The sequence below is a fragment of the Rhincodon typus genome, chromosome 9 (assembly GCF_021869965.1).
Source record: "Rhincodon typus isolate 14 chromosome 9, sRhiTyp1.1, whole genome shotgun sequence".
In the NCBI taxonomy this organism is placed as follows: domain Eukaryota; kingdom Metazoa; phylum Chordata; class Chondrichthyes; order Orectolobiformes; family Rhincodontidae; genus Rhincodon; species Rhincodon typus.
The window spans coordinates 534,859-551,504 of NC_063340.1; the positions used below are offsets into that span (position 1 = coordinate 534,859).

Genomic DNA, 16,646 nt, shown 5'->3' on the forward strand with positions numbered 1-16,646 from the left:
CTGCTGTTCAAGCCTTTGCCAACAGGTAAGCACTCATCATTATGGAGAGGGTAACATCTGTCTCATCAGTTAACGAGCTGTCTGCTTTCTTAACAGCTCAGTGAGTTTCTCCAGTCAGTGGTTCAGGCAGGTAGACAGACCACATCTGACTTGTATGTGAGGAGCTGATCTCTGTCAGATGTACAGAGAAATTAGAAATGTAACCTCATTGTGCAGCAAAGATTTCAGCTGGTGACATTAGGCACTGAATTTGAATCCAGTTATGGCACAATGGTAATGTCCCTACCCTTTAGACTAACTAAACCCAAGTTCAAATCCCACCTGTTCTAGGATGCTGCCTGGATTGGATGGCAGGTCTTATGAGAAAAGGTTGAAAGAGCTAGGGCTTTTCTCATTGGAGTTGAAAAGGATGAGAAGTGACTTGCTAGAGGTGTACAAGATGATGAGAGGCATGGATAGCCAGAGACTTTTTGCCCATGGTGGCAACAACTATTACGAGGGGGCATAATTTTAAGGTGATTGGAGGAAGGTATAGGGGAGATGTCAAAGGTAGGTTCTTCACACAGAGAGTGGTGGGTGCATGGAATGCACTGCCAGCGGTGGTAGTTGAGTCAGATACATCAGGGACATTTAAGTGACTCTTGGATAGTCACATGGATGATAGTAAAATGTAGGGTATGCAGGGTAATTTAATCTTAGAGTCGGATAATACGTATGCACAACATCGTGGGCTGAAGGGCCTGTGCTGTCCTGTTCTATGTTCTAGGTTTATGATAAGTTTTCTGAGCCAGTTTGATGGGGAAAAACAAATTAAAGGATAACTTTTTAAAGAAACAAACCTTCTGTAGCCAAATAACCCGACAGTTTAGGTTGTTGGGAGCTGGGAAAAATACCACAGAATTTACAACTCACCCATTAACAGTAATCCAGCATACACTAAATTAGTCAACTTTTTTTAAAAAATGAAAACTGAAAGAACTGTGGATGCTGTAAATCAGGAACAAAAACAGAAGTTGCTGGAAAAGCTCAGCAGGTCTGGCAGCATCTGTGAACAAAAAAATCAGAGTCCCCGAGGGTCACCAGATCTAAAAGGTTAAATCTGATTTTTCTTCACAGATGCTGCCAGGCCTGCTGAGCTTTTCAAGTGACTTTTGTTTTTGTTTGTTTTTTTTTAAATGCTTTGTTAAAAATATGCAACAACTTGCATTTATTTGTTACTTCACAGAGAACTGTGTACATTTTTTTCAAAATAGAAAGTTATTGAATGCAGGAAACACAATACGATTCAACTTGCTGCCATTTGTGACAAGTGAGGATTGTGCTGTAATGTGGAACAGTGAACACTGGGAGTCAATGTTCTATAATCCACAGGAACATTCTGAAAACGTTCTGGACAAATTTCCACTTCCTGAGCCCAAAATCTTTGTGTTTCTAATTCATTTCATCCAGATGTAGATACGATCACAGCCTGATCTTAATCTGCAAAACATGTTTTAACATTAATCCAGCGACGCCCTGATCACGTGAATGAATAAAAAAAATTAAGACTGTTGCCTACTCACCTCATATTTTAGGGTTTATATCTTATAAAGTACTTTTTACAGATGTTGCAGTTCTGAATAATTAAGCAGCGTGCATTTTAAAATTTTTAAAATAATATTTTAATTGCAAATACATTATCACTTTCCTTACATATTATAGAAATGGACTATATTAAAGTATTTATTTAATAAGATTAATACGATAAATTAAAGGGCAGCGGAAACATTTTAAGGATGCCTGCCCAACATTCCTGATGAGCTGAAATATCGTGCTGACAAGTGGGAGATGCTGGCTACTGGCTGGCCAAAGTGGAGCAGGTTTCTTTTGGGAAAGCACCGAATACACTGGGGACATTTGTTGGGCAAAGTTAAGGCATGAAAAAGATCGCACAAACCTTCAAACAACTTTACCTACCCCTGCAAACACCAACTACCCTGCACGTAACATAATCTGCAGATCAAATTTTTCAGTCATTTCGAACCGGCATGGGATCAAAACATCTTCAATTCCGGACGGCTGACTTGGAAGAAGACGATGAATGAAAACTGAAAGAACTGTGGATGCTGTAAATCAGGAACAAAAACAGAAGTTGAGAAAAAGCTGAGAATGATGCTGCTTAGCCTGCTGTGTTCATCCAGCCCTGCACCTTGTTGTCTCGGATTCTCCAGCATCTGCAGTTCCTACTATCTCTTCAGAAAAAGCTTAGCAGGTCTGGCAGCATCTGTGAAGAGAAATCAGAATTAACATTTTGGGTCCAGTGACCCCTCATCGTGTAAACATTATTTAATAATTCTTCAGAATTCTCACGTAACGTAAAACGCAATATTGAAATGTCACAAACACTTTAAATAATAAATAGACACGAATATTGCAATTTTATTTTGTAATATAATTTAGAACATTAAATTTGCTTTGTTTGTATACTGACGTTTTGATATATTTTAAATAATTTTAAGATATAAAAATGTCAAGATGGATATTTAAAGGTCTGTTTTATATAATTTGAATGAATGCGCACGACATAAATGTATCACAAAATACATATTTTTGAGCAATATTTTGTATACTTTCTAAAGCCATCCTTTTTGAAGTGAGCAGTGAATTGAAAGTTTGTTAAAAGTGAGGAGCTGCTCAAATTCGCTGCAGAGAAAAAGAACTACCAGGAGTGGGGTTCGAACCCACGCGGACACATGTCCATTGGATCTTAAGTCCAACGCCTTAACCACTCGGCCATCCTGGTCGAAGGTAGCAACTGTATTGGAACATGGCCCCATGATGTTGATGGTAGCGAGCGCTCGTTTTGGTGGGTTTTTATGTATTTCAGTGGGAGTTCCCAAGCCTGCGGTATCACCGAGAATCCCTGCCTCGGGCCCGCGACTCCGGGGCAGCGATAGTGAGGCCCACGACCCAGTGCCCCGAACCGGAGCTGCGGGTCTGGCCCCGCCCACTGACCCCCGGCCCCGCCCTGTGGGCCCAGGTCACGCCATCTGACCCGGGCCCCGCCCCATTGACGCTGGTCACGCCCATTGTCCCCGCTCCCGCCCCTCCGACGCGGGCCACGCCTACTGCTCATGGCCCCGCCCCATCGATACTGGTCACGCCCATTTCCCGACACCACCGGCCCATGCCCCGCCCAATGTGTTAATTGGGCCCCGCCCCTTGTTTTGGCATCGCCTCCCAGTTCCCGCCTGCACTGCCGTTTCATGCCACCTGGTGGCACAGGTCCTGCCATAAAATAATTACAATTGAAACATCAAACAGAGAGCAGGTTGGGCAGTGTTAACAATAACGAACTTAGTCACTACTAGTTATATCACACAAAATGATGCGATAATCAACAAGGCACAACAATGCCTCTCCTTCCTCAGGCAGCTTAGGAAATTTGTCATGTCCATAAGGTCCCTCACCAATTTCTACACATACACTATTGAAAGCACACTGCCTGGGTGCTCTGCCCAGGACCGTGAGAAACTACAGAAGCGGGTGTGCACAGCCCAGATCATCACGGAAGCCAACCTCCCATCCATGGAGATAACAAGGTGTAGAGCTGGATGAACACAGCAGGCCAAGCAGCATCAGAGGAGCAGGAAGGCTGACGTTTCGGGCCTAGACCCTTCATTGGACTCCATTTACACGGCTTGCTGCCACAGAAAGGCTACCAACATCACCAAAGACCCATTGCACCCCGGTAATGATCTCCTATATCCTCTTCCATCAGTCAGAAGATACAGAAGCCTGAACACATGCACCAACAGGTTCAGGAACACCTTCTTCCCAGCTGTTATCAGACTAATGAATGGACGCTGTAGCCTGAAATAACGCTGATCTTGCTAACATTGATCTCACCGAGTGCATGCCCTGTGCAATGTAACTTGGACGCCTCTGTCTAAGTCCTTTTGATCTGTACATCCTTTGCTTACTGTGATCTGCCCGTACAGCTTATAAACAAAGCTGTTCACTGTACTTCAGTACATGTGACAATAAATCAATCAATCAATCAAAAAGTTTGTCTCTGTAACCAAAAGACTTTAAAATATAGGAGCAGAAGTAGGCCATTCAGCCCATCAAGTTGTCCCATTGTTCAATGAGAATCACAGTTGATCTGACAATTTGCAGCTTCATTCTCCTATCTTTTCCCTCCCTATAAAAGTTGGTTCCTTTACTGATTAAAAATCTGTATATCTCAGCCTTGAATATATTTAATGACCCAGTCTTGATAGCCCTCTATATGGTAAAGAATTCCACAGACTCACTGCCCTCAGGGAAGAAATTTCTTCTCATCTCTGTTTCAAAAGTCATACAATACCAGGCTATAGTTCAACAGGTTTCATAGGATCCCCATAGTGTGGAAACAGATACACACCAACCCTCTGAACAGCATCCAACCCCATCCCCCTACCCCACCTAATCTACACATCCCTGAGTACTATGGGGCAATATAGCATGGCCAATCCACCTAACCTGCACATCTTTGGACTATGGGAGGAAACCAGAACACCCAGTAGAAATCTACACAAACACAGGGAGAACGTGCAAACTGCATACAGGCAGTCACTCAAGGGTGGAATTGAACCCAGGTCCCTGGCACCATGAGGCAGCAGTGCTAACCACTGAGCCACCATGAACTTAAAATCACATTGCCCCTGCGTCTGTTTTAAAAGGGCCTTGCTTTAATATCCTAGGATACATCCCATCAAGTTCAAGGACCTATCAATCTTTAGCCGCCTTCTTTCCTAATAACTTTCTCGAGTGACAGTTACTGCATTTATTTCCTCTCCTTTATTTCCTTTGCCCCTTGCTTATTTAGTATTCTTGTCTTCTACCTCATTGTTTATTTGGGTAAATGGAAGCTGGGGAAATGCAGATGTGAAGGAGTTGGTCAGTTACTTGAAGAGGACCATGTTGCGCATGGATTTTAGAAAACTTTTCATCAACTTTCCTGCTCTTCTGATGATGCCTGGCCTGCTGTGTTCCTCCAGCTCCATACAAGGATGTCATGGAGTTGCACATCATTGAATATGAAAGCTACTGAGTTAGCCTCGTTAGAACATTCTGGAAGAACACTAGTAGATGGCAAAATCTAGGCTGGAAGACTCGCCATGGAAAAGTTATTCTACTGGAGGAGGCCTCGGCCTATTGTGTCTGTAATGACTGAATAAACTAACTGCTCACTTTAATCACAACAATCAGCCACTGTTCCATAGACTGGCAGGTTACAGAATTTCCAGAGCAAATTCCGGTTCCTTTTAAATGAGTTGAGGTTTATGTCTTAAACGCCAATGTGGGCAGCAAATTCCAGACCTCCACCACCAATGAGTGAGCCTTCACACAGGACACATGAAGACAGATTAGTGCTTACCTAATTAAAGTCAGAGCCTGGTATATCTCAAATATTGTCTTGTATGTGTAAGAGATGCCTTTGGTTTTTTTTGGTTAGAGTCAAACTCCAATCTTTCTTTGTTTCCTTGATATGATACTGTACAGAACTGAACTGTGTTTATAAAAAAAAGCTCTTGGCTGAGACACGCTCTAAAGCTTGGGGCAGCTGCAGTGGGGAAAGACCACTATCTGAGGACTTCCTGCTGAAGTTAAATGGGGGTCTGTTCAGTTATTGGACCCTCCTAGACCCTCAAATACATATAAATATAATCTTGTATGTGTAAGAGATGTATTTGGCTTGTTTGGATTCAGTCAAATTCCAATGTTTGTTTGTTTCATTAGTATGATACTGTGCAGAACTGAACTGTGTTTGTGTCTATTGTATATCTAAAAAGTTTTTTTGTGAATAAAGTATATTTTTGAAATAAAAAATGATTACCACATGCAGCAGTATATCATATTAATGTATAACAGACAGTGTTACTTTGAAGTCTCAGTCTGAAGACATTCTTTGTCTTCTCCTTGCTCACTTTGTATTGAACACAAGCACAAAGTGTGGCATCAAACCACATCACGTAAGAGACCGAGTCAGCAGAATCTGGTTCCAAATTTTAATGTGATGAAAATAAAGTATTTTAAGTAAAGCGTTAGTCATGGCTTGAACTACGCCAGCACTTATAGCCCATTCCTAATCAGCCTTGAGAAGGATAATCCTTCTTGAACCACTGCAGTCTGTGTGCTTGGACACTATCTGGGAGGGAGGGAGACAGTCAAGGATTTTGATCTTGTCACAGTGATAGAGCCATGGTATAGTTCCAAGTTAGGAATGTGTGTGACTTTAATGCTGGTGGTGCTCCCATATGCTTAGTGCCCTTATCCTTCAAGATGGTAGATGCTGCAGTTCTGGAAGTTGCTCCCGAAGGAGCCTTGGCAAGATGCTGCAGTGTTGAATAAACTGCTGCCACTGTGTGCCAAAGATAGTCACAAGGACCAGGTACCACTTTAATCGCTGTTAGCCTAAACATACATTGATAATTCACAGGAAATGGTGAAAAACACAATCTGTAAGCAAGTTTGGAAATCTATTCTGGGACAGTGAACTGAGAAATTGTAGTACTTACGGATTGATTTGGTACATTGGGATAATTGTTACATTTTGTTACATATTAAAAACACCCTGCTGTTTGCAGTCAGCATCAGTTAATATTTTTGAACATTTATATCAACTTTAATAATTTCTATACCTTTTCATTTCCAGGATATTCCATTACCTTGTAGTCATTGCAGCAAAATTATTTAAATTATTAAGGAAAATGTTAATGTCGCTATTATGGAGAGTTACACACAAAAGACATAGAACCCCTACAGTGTGGAAGCAGGCCCTTTGGCCCAACAAGTCCACATTGACCCTCAGAGCATCCCACCCCAATCTAGGTATCCCTGAACACCACAGGGCAATTTAGCATGGCCAGTCTACCTAGCCTGTACATCTTTGGACTGTGGGAGGAAACCAGAGCACCCAGAGAAAACCCAAGCAGACACAGGGAGAATGTGCAAACTCCACACAGACAGTCAGAATCAAACCCAGGGCCCTGGCACTGTAAAGCAGCAGTGCTAACCACTGAGCCACCATGCCACCTAAGCAGTGGGATAAGATACTGGAGTGATGCAGTCTGAAGAAAAGACTGCACCTTCAGGACTGGAAGGTAGAATATGGGGAAAAAGCTTTTTTTCAAGAAAAGGGAAGAGTACAGTGGTCAATCCTCAGCAAAGGACTCACCTTCATCCCCCACTGCACACACATGAACAAATTCCACACACACCTCGACGTCAAGCTCTTTTTCCACCGCCTCTGCCTCTGCACCTACTTTTTTCAAAGAGAATCCAACCCACCCTCTGACAACCTCTTCCCCTGCTTCAAACAAACTCCATCTTCCTGGACACCCGCTCCTGGCCTCCTACCCTCCCTCAGCCTCTTCTTCTCCAACTGCTGCCACAACATCAATTGCCTGAATCTCTCCACCCCTCTCACTTATGCCATCCTCTCCCCATCAGAATGCACGGCCCTCTGCTCCCTTTGCTCCAACCGCAACCTCACCAATAAATCCACCAATGAGGGTGGGGAGGGGCGGGAAACTATATGACCTCTACATCGCCAGACGCCAACTCTCTGACACCACCTCTTACAGTCCCCTTGATCATGACCCAACTTCTGATCACAAAGTTGTCATCACCTAGACCATCAACAACGTCATCACCTCAGGAGATCTCCCATCTACAGCCTCCAAACTGATAATTCCCCAACGCAGCACCGCCTGTTTCTATCTCCTATCTAAAATCCATAAACCTGACCGCACCGGTGACCCATTATCTCTACCTGCTCCTGGTCATCTCCTCTTTCATCGACTTCATTCTTTCCCCTTCAGGCAAGGAACTCCCTACCTATGTTCGAGACACAAACCGCGCCCTCCACCTTTCCCAAAACTTTCAATTCCCCGGCCCCCAATGCCTCATCTCCACCTTGGACAATCAGTCGCTATACACCTGTATCCCCCATGAGGATGGCCTAAAAGCCCTCTGCTTCTAGACCCACCCAGTCCCCCATCACTGACACTCCCATTCACTTGGCGGAACTGGTCCTCACCCTCAACAACTTTTCCTTGGATTCCTCCCATTTCCTACAAACCAATGGGGTGGCTATGGGCACCTGCATGGGCCCAAGCTATGCCTGTCTCTTTGTAGGATTCGTGGACTCCCACAACTACCTCGACTACATCTTCTCTCACCCACCCTCCTGTAAAAATGTCATCCCATACTCACAATTCCTCTGCCTCCACAGCATCTGCTCCCAGGAAGATGCATTCTACTCTGGGACTTCCCAGATATCCTCATCATTCAGGACCATAGCTTCCCCTTATCAGTTATTAAGGATGCCCTCAACTGCATTTCCTCCACTTCCCACATTTCTGCCCTCAAATCCCCTCCACCCAACAACAATAAGGATAGAGTCCCCTTAGCCCTCACGTACCACCCCATCAACCCCGAATACAATGCACTATCCTCTGACATTTCTGCCACCTATAATGGGACCCCATCACCAGAAAGATATTTCCCTCCCCAGCCCTGTCTGCTTTCTGCAGGGACCGTTCACTCCGCAACTCCCTCATCAGCTCCATGCCCCCCTCCAACCCCTCCACCACACCTGGTACCTTTCCCTGCAACCTCAGTAAGTGCTACACCTGCCCCCACACACCTCCCCCTCACCTCTGCCCAAGGCCCGAAAGAATCCTTCCAAATCCGGCAGAGCTTCACCTGCACTTCATCCAACCTGATCTAGTGTATCCATTGCTCCTGATGTGGTTTCCTCTATACTGGGGAGACCAAACGCAGACTCGGGGACTGGTTCGCAGAGTATCTGCGCTCTGTATGCACCAACCAATCCGAACTTCCGGTTGCCATCCGTTTTATTTCCCCCTCCCACTCCCCTGGCGACATGTCCATCCCTGGCCTCCTACACTGTCAGGGTGAGGCCAAACGTAAACTGGAGGCACAATATCTGATATTTCACCTTGCGAGTTTACAGCCCAATGGCCTCAATATTGACTTCACCAGCTTCAAAATCCCTCCATCCCCAGCCTTATCCTATGTCCAGCCCTCCCCCTCCTCCTCGCCTCCCTGACCTGACCTAACCTGTCCATCTTCCTACTCTCCTATCTGCTCCTTCCCACTGACCAACCACAATAACCTCCTACCTGCATCCACCTACCCTTCCCCCAGCCCCATCCCACTCCCTCTATTTATTTCTGGGTTCCCCTGCCCTCCCCTGTTCTGACAAAGAGTTTCAGCCTGAAACGTTGACTTTCCTGCTCCTTGGATGCTGTCTGACCTGCTGTGCTTTTGCAGCTTCACATCTGTTGACAGTGAGCAGTGGCCTGATTAAGATCTGTACAATTATGAAAGGTTTTGATAGGGGACATATCATGATACTGTTTGCCACTTGAACTGTAACATAATCACCAATAAACCCAGAAAAGAATTCAGGAGAAATGTCTTTACGTCAAGAATGATGAGAATGTAGAACTTCCTACCACAAGAAGTAGTTGAGGTGAATTGTATCGATGCACTTAAAGGGAGATCAAATATTCACACAACAGGGAAAGAAATAAGAGGATATGGAGATGTGTTTCAATGAAATGAGGTCAGAGAAGGCCTATGGGGAGCAGAAAAACCAGTATAGTCTTGTTGGGACAAATACCCTGTTTCTGTGCTGTAAATACTGCAGTAACATATCTTTCATCTGAACACAATCTGTCACAAGCATTGACATTTAGTTGAAATGCATCTTGCACAGTAATCACTAAAAGTATGTGTATGCCTGCAAAATAAACTTAGTTTGCAATGTCACATCATCAGCCACAGATTTGACACAAATTGTACCAGCTGCATGGATGAGTGAAAACCAACATGTTTCCTGCTTCTTTTTCAGTTTGTTTCTCATTGGTACTGAATGTAGAGAACTGACACAACAAATCAACATAACACCAGCACAACTTTGCAGAGTCACTTTCATAGCCTGAAGGCACGTACCCTAGCTGCCTGCTATCTGATTGGCTGTGACCCCCTTACCTTGTCTGCACTTTAAAGATAAGACTTCCCCAAGGTATTTTAAAATCGATAAAAACTGTTCAGGCTACATGAGCAGTTTATTAATTGCTTCCTGATCGTTGTTAGCATTGAGACACACATCCACATCAGTGAAACTTCCGAGACAAAGTGAAATGTGCAGTTTCTCTTCCCCTCAATAGTTTGTGATATGGAGGTGCCAGTGTTGGACTTTGTCAGCAGTTTGTTGTAGAGGAGATACCTTGTTCTAATCAAGCTGTAAGGAGTTGCCTCAACCTTAGCAGCCACAGGGAGACTTGGGAGAATCAGTCAAGGTCTTCCTTTCTCTCTTGCTATCCTATGAATTATGCTGTGGGACAAAGGAAAACTTGTTGCAGTATATCTGGTCACACACATGGAGAAAATCTGCTTCAGAGACAGAACCAGATATCATATCAGAGGTGGAAATATGATGAAGGGTGATGAAAAGCTTGGTGAATCTTAGGGAACATTTTAAAGGAGTGATGGGGAGAAGTGGGGCCCATAGTCCAGGGAGCTAACTGGCTGAAGGAACATCGTTATCAGTTGAACTGGACAATTCAAAATGTAGCACTGAACTTTCAGAGGTGATTAAAAAAAATCAGAAACCTGAGTTCAACAGGTCAAGAGAACTTGATGAATATCAATGACTAGTGACAGAAGATAATATCTCAACTCATGGATAAGTATAAATAACATTTTATCCAATACTAATTATCTTACTTTCCTTTGCACCCTCTGCAGTGCAATCAGAATTTTCTTGTAATAATGATGTTGTGACCAGATTTGCAATACTCAAGCTGCGGACTAAACAGTATTGCATACTGTTTGAGTACAACCTATTGGATTTTATATTCTGTGCCTCAGCTAAATAAGGAAAGCATCCTATCTATCTTTTTAACCACCATATTGACTTGACTTGCTATCCTCAGAGATCTGTGAACACAGACTCAAACGTCCCTCTGTTCCTCCACACTATTCAATATTTCGTTTTAAACACTGTATCACTTGATTTTATCTTGATTGTGGACTGAATTGGGAAAAGGATTGTTTTACAACAAAAGACCAAGGCAGGTACTGGACTTTTGTATAGCATGTTACTGAAACTCATTCTAAGTTATGTTTACACTGTTGCTTTGCAAGCAATGAGGGAAGGTGCAGGGAAAGATGGTATGGCACTGGGGTGAGTTTGCGAAGCAAGACTCAGCTGGAAAAAGATTGCTGATTTACTTGAGGAATTGTAACCAGTTGAGGATGCCAAAGGTCATCAGCCTGATGACAACTCTGATTGGTTCCTCAACAGCTGAACAACTTGGATTTGAAGGACACAGTGAATACTTTTCAGACTGCTAGGAGACATGGTGATTCTGTGTACAGTAAAAGCTCCTGATTCCGAAGTAAGCCAGTTATTTTGTCCCACTAGTTGCTGTAAGCTGTGACCTAAGAGAGTTTGCAGTTAATGTACAAATCACCTTGTGCTACCTCCAAAGAAGTGAAAGGAACCTGGAGAAAGAGATTGAAGAACAGAAAGTGCTGCCAAATAAAAGGATCATCTCAGTAAACCCCATGTATTGGTGCTATTGAACTGTGATTGCAGTTATTTTCCCCTTCTGTCTATAAAACCACTGTTTTTGTTTCACTGTATGCATGTGTAGGGGGTGGGTGTTTAGAAGGTGCTTCAAGTTTACTAAGTACAGTTATATGTTGACAGTTTGTAGTTGTCTATGTGTGGTTAGACTGTATTTATTTTAATAGGTAGCACTTCTTGTGAAGCACATAGATCTGAATTGCAGCTGAAACATTGTACATCACCCCGTATCCCCACCTGTCACCAATCTCTGCTTTAAATACAGAGGAAAGACAGAAACACACTCATAGTTGTCTTTGGATTGAATAAAAATATTTTATTAATAAATTTAGCTCACTTACATAATAAAAATACCCTGATGAAAAGAAATTATCATACTGTCACACAACAGAAGTATTTCCTGGACTGTCTACCTCTTTCCCATTGGGAAAACAGTAAAACAAAACGAATTGATGAAAAATATAGTCCACAGATCAGACTATGTCTGTGGTTAGTAACTCTCTCCTAGTGCTTAATGTTAGCCCACCTGCTGTAATGTCCTCTCCAGATACTCCAGACAAGCTTCACATCTTTACTCAGGGATGTCAGGTTTTTGAAGCAAATGTTTCTCAAAGAGAATGACATTGATGGAGAAATTCCTAGGGTTTGCTGTTTAGTCATTATAGGCACCCATTTCCAACAAAACCACATTATGAAGAGGAAATTGGTGACCGGAGATAAATTTTGGTGATGCAGTTATCCCTGCCCAGTAACTAAGAATCATTCACTTTAGGAAATTACAATGATGGTATAAAGTTTCTGTTTTGAACATCACTAGGTAGTAATGTTCAAAACAGAAACCTTATATCATCATTGTAATTTCCTAAAATGAATGATTCTTAGTTACTGGGGCAGGGATATCGCAACATGAATTAGTAGAAAAACTAGTCTCCTTTAAAAGAAGTATTTTAATTTCAAAGCAACTGGGTGTTGTATTTTTAGCTAGAGTTTAAAGAAGATTACACACAATAAAGTTAAAAACTAAGGATCAGACTTGTATTCAGAGTTTTATGAATAAACGCAATATCTATAAATATTTACAATACAGTGTAAAAATGTTCATGTTCTCCCTGTCCAGAAATGAAAGTTAATGATATTGAATGTCTCCTGCTTTTTTATTGAAAACAAAATATTTTCTGGATCAGAAATCCAAACTCATAGAAAGAAATCAGGTTTGTTGCGGATGGTGAGATGTATTTTGCAGATACCACGAACATGAATAATTTTTTATGTATTAAAATCATGCTTCTCCTCTTCCTACATCAATCTCAGACACCTATTAATTACAACTTTTTTTTTACAAAACAGCTTTTGACCACGGATCAATTCGAAACGTAATGTTTGTTTTGATTCTGATTGGAACAGCCTTGAACATTAAACTAGAATCTGAAACAGAGCCTCTAGTGCCATGAATGCCTCAAGTGAGACCGAAGTTATACTGCTGTGAGATCAGTAGTGACAGACCTGGAGTAAGATTCTGACTAGAAGCAGAAACACCTCCCTTCCATTGCCTGTTGAATTTTAAAATTGACCCTGCATGAAGCTACTACAACATGGTGAGGTGCTTATGATTGTGGGAGACTTGGAAATTTTAAAGCAAGCACAATGAAGTATTAGGGAAATCCACATCAATGCCTTCACAAGATCCTTCAAATCCAGTGGCAAGTGCATTGTCCTCTCCTAAACCAACCTGCCCAGCAACAAGGCACTAATCGTTCAAATGCAGCTCCACTGGGCAGGACATGTTGGCTGTGTGTCGGACACTAAACTCCCTGAAGTAACTGTTTGACTCAGAAATCACTCACACATGGCTGGAGACCCCCAGGAGGACAACAAAAACTTTCCTAGGATGTCCTCAAAGCGTTCCCGAAAAGGGCAGGAATCCCCCGCCAACTCTTCAAAATCCCAGGCTTGTGAACAACCTAAACAGAGAAGGTTTGCTCAGGAAGGGACTGAACATTTTAAGATATGAGATTGGGAGCACGCAGAAGCAAAGTTGAGGTGTCAGAGAGAGTGTATAATCCTCCAAGCCACTCATAGTTCATAGAATCCCTGCAGTGTGGAAACAGGCCATTCAGCCCAACAAGTCCACACTGCCCCTCTGAAGAGCAGACCCATTCCCCATGTTTAACTCACCTAACCTAAACATCCCTGAACACTATGGGCAATTTAGCATGGCCAATCCATCTAGCCTGCACATCTTTGGACTGTGGGAGGAAACCAGAGCACCTGGAGGAAACCCACGCAGACACAGGGAGATTGTGCAAACTCCACACAGACAGTCTCCCGAGGCTGGAATCGAAGCCGGGTCCCTGGCGCTGTGAGGTAGCAGTGCTAACCACTGTGCCACCTGTGCCCCCATCTACCTGACCCTTTGAGAACGTGTCAGAGTTGGCAGATTGGATATTGGACTTATCAGCATTTCAGAATGCATCTTACCAGAATGGAAACAAATCACCCTCTATCTCAGGCACTGTTTATGAGGGTTGAACTGACTTCTATTAGTAAACTCCCATGGACCAGTCTATTAATCATGGAGAAAGAGATGAATGCAGTCTCCAATCTGCTCTCTCTCAACATTCTTTCTATTGCCTTTGGTTGATTAGCAAGGACTTAAAACAGACAGTTTCAGGCTAATCAATCAACATATGGAGCCTGGGAGGATGGTTACATTTGCAGCCTGTGTTGTTACATTAAGGTGGGATTCGTTCAGCCACATCCAGAACTCTCACTATTGCCAGTCGGCCTGAATCACTCTGGAGTCACTGTTCTCAAAGAGACTCACTGGACCCGAAACGTTAACTTTACTTTCGCTCCACAAATGCTGCTCAGTTTTTCTAACAATCTCTCTCTTCTGGTTTTAGGTTTCCAGAACCTTAATTTCTTTGTTTTAAATTTATCCAATGCAATTTTATAATTTAGTATTGCTGGGATTTGAATTTGTGCCCTCTATCACCATATTCCTGTAATCTTATTGTTTGTGAGCACTTTCATTTCAGCACCTATCAGTGTCCTGCAGCTCTGGAGGTGAAGATTAGAAGGAGGGGGTGATCAGCTGAAAATGCCACATAGTACAGATATTTATAATCTCTCCACCTGTTCTTTATTCTCTGCCCTCACCTCTGACACCAACTTTTCTCTGACCAAAATAAGGAAACAAAGATTCAGTAGGAAAAGTAAAAACTGAGAGTTGCTTGGAGCTAAAACCTGAAGCACAAAAGAGCCCTTGTTCTAAACACATAATGGAATTTACCCAACCTCAGCTATGAAGAAAAAACTCTTTATGGAGTTGAAAGCACTGCTGATTAACAGCAGGGGTCAAGCTGACCACAGGAAAACCTTAGCACCATCTTCTTGGATGAACTGGAAAGGGCCCTTGACCCCTTGTTCTGGGTACGGAAGAAAACTTCAGTCGTCTTGATTGGTGGAGGATTTTCAACATGATGCATCCCTGTGTTTCAGTCTAGAATGGAGACAAACAACTGCAGGTCTATGATAAAAGCCTAGCTTTTGAGTAACTTCAGATGATGAACCAAAAATTTTGGAGATTTGGAAATATGCCAATTGGAAGGAGTGTTTGATTTGGGAGAGTGGGCGCCCTGATGTGCAGCTGTAGGAGGTAAAGCAAACTTAGCAATACAATTCCTTTCTAACTGGTGTGGTCTCTGGTAGAATGGGACAAAATCCCATTTAGATTTCCGGCTTTTGATGCAACATTCAATGAGAAAGCATTTCTTTGGAGATGAGAGTATTTTGCTGGGTTGACTTAATGACACCAGGCACAGATGGGCGCTGGCACATGTTCCATCAGGGGCAGCAACAACAAAAAATCTTTCGACAAATGTTGTTCCTCTTGTGCTCCACAGCTTTCTTCAGCTGCACTTTAGCCTCACCTACATAATCTTGAACCTTCTGCACATTTACCTCGATGTTGTTGAGGGTCTCTGATTGTTCTTCCACCAACAGCGCCATCTGCAGGAACAAGTCATGGATCTCACGGACTCGACACTCCAGCTTCAGCAGTTCTCGGTGCCGCTGCTCAATTTCTGACAGAGCGGTCCGTGCCCCTCGCACTTCACTCAGCAGGTTCCCAGAGAACACGTCCCACTTCCCCTGCTCTATCATCTCCTCCATCTCGTTGTTGGAAATGTCTTTTCCCATGATCTCCAGCTGCCGCTGGATCCGAGTCTTGCAGTTTTCCCGCTGCTTCATCTCCTCCTTGTTGTACTCCAACATGGCATCATGGAAAGCGGACAACAGAACAAAGTGCTGTGCCTGGGCGATACGAACAATGGCAGCATTAGGCCCATGTGTGTTCTTAATCTCATTGATGTAATTGTTCAGGTCCTGCAACCTCCGCTGGATCTTCTCTCCCCGGCTCTTTATGTCTTTGGCAATGGAGTTTGAATCTCGTTTTATGCTGCTGAGACGTCTCATTGAGGTCAGGAAGCGAGTGTTCTGCTTTCCAAGACGTTTAATGTCCACTTTCAGGCGCCCATTTTCTTCTCGGATTTGTTGCACTTCTTTCTGAAGCATCTGCAGAATGAAGTCACATTCAAATACCAAGCCTTCATGAGCGCAATCCACCTCATCTTCGGCCTCTGCCTGCTGATGGTAAAATTTTGAACGCTCTATCAATTCTTCGAGTCTGTCCTTCATTGTTCCTGAAAGAAACTAAAATAGTCAAGATCAAAAAACCAAAACGACAGCAGCAACTCAGTGTACCATAAGTGACTTTACAGTATTCAGTAAATAACAAAAATAAAAATTTGCATTCTTATAGCATTTTTGAGAGCCCGAGGACAATCTGACAGAAAACGAACCACTTTTCAGATCCGGGACAACAAGGTGCAGGGCTGGATGAACACAGCAGGCCAAGCAGCATCATAGGAGCAGAGAGGCTGACGTTTCGGGCCTAGACCCTTCATCAGAAAAGGGGGAGGGGAAGGGGGTTTTG

The 16,646-nt window shown here is 43.2% G+C and overlaps 1 protein-coding gene, 1 long non-coding RNA gene and 1 other non-coding gene across 8 annotated transcripts in view; all 3 read right to left on the reverse strand.

Annotated features, from left to right (window-relative positions):
- Positions 1-1,155: 1,155 nt before the first annotated feature.
- On the reverse strand, positions 1,156-2,980 carry LOC125484108. 2 transcript variants are annotated; one of them, XR_007262967.1, is made up of 3 exons: positions 2,703-2,980; positions 1,957-2,263; positions 1,156-1,479 (listed from the first exon to the last, which is right to left on the reverse strand). It is a non-coding gene; the product is annotated as an uncharacterized LOC125484108 (long non-coding RNA). The 2 variants fall into 2 exon arrangements; XR_007262966.1 differs by having other exon boundaries at positions 2,610-2,980.
- On the reverse strand, positions 2,700-2,782 carry trnal-uaa. The gene has a single exon. It is a non-coding gene; the product is annotated as a tRNA-Leu (tRNA).
- Positions 2,981-11,945: 8,965 nt separating the features above from the next.
- Positions 11,946-16,646, reverse strand: part of stx11a (syntaxin 11a) — a 26,770-nt gene continuing 22,069 nt past the window's right edge. For 4 of the 5 annotated variants that reach the window (XM_020521816.2, XM_048601299.1, XM_020521815.2 and 1 more), the window contains one exon: positions 11,946-16,353. In XM_020521816.2, coding sequence (XP_020377405.1) covers positions 15,497-16,348 — 852 coding nt within the window. In that variant the 5' untranslated portion in view covers positions 16,349-16,353 and the 3' untranslated portion in view covers positions 11,946-15,496. Of the gene's footprint in view, positions 16,364-16,646 lie in introns of all 5 variants that reach the window. The other variant, XM_048601298.1, reaches the window with a different exon arrangement.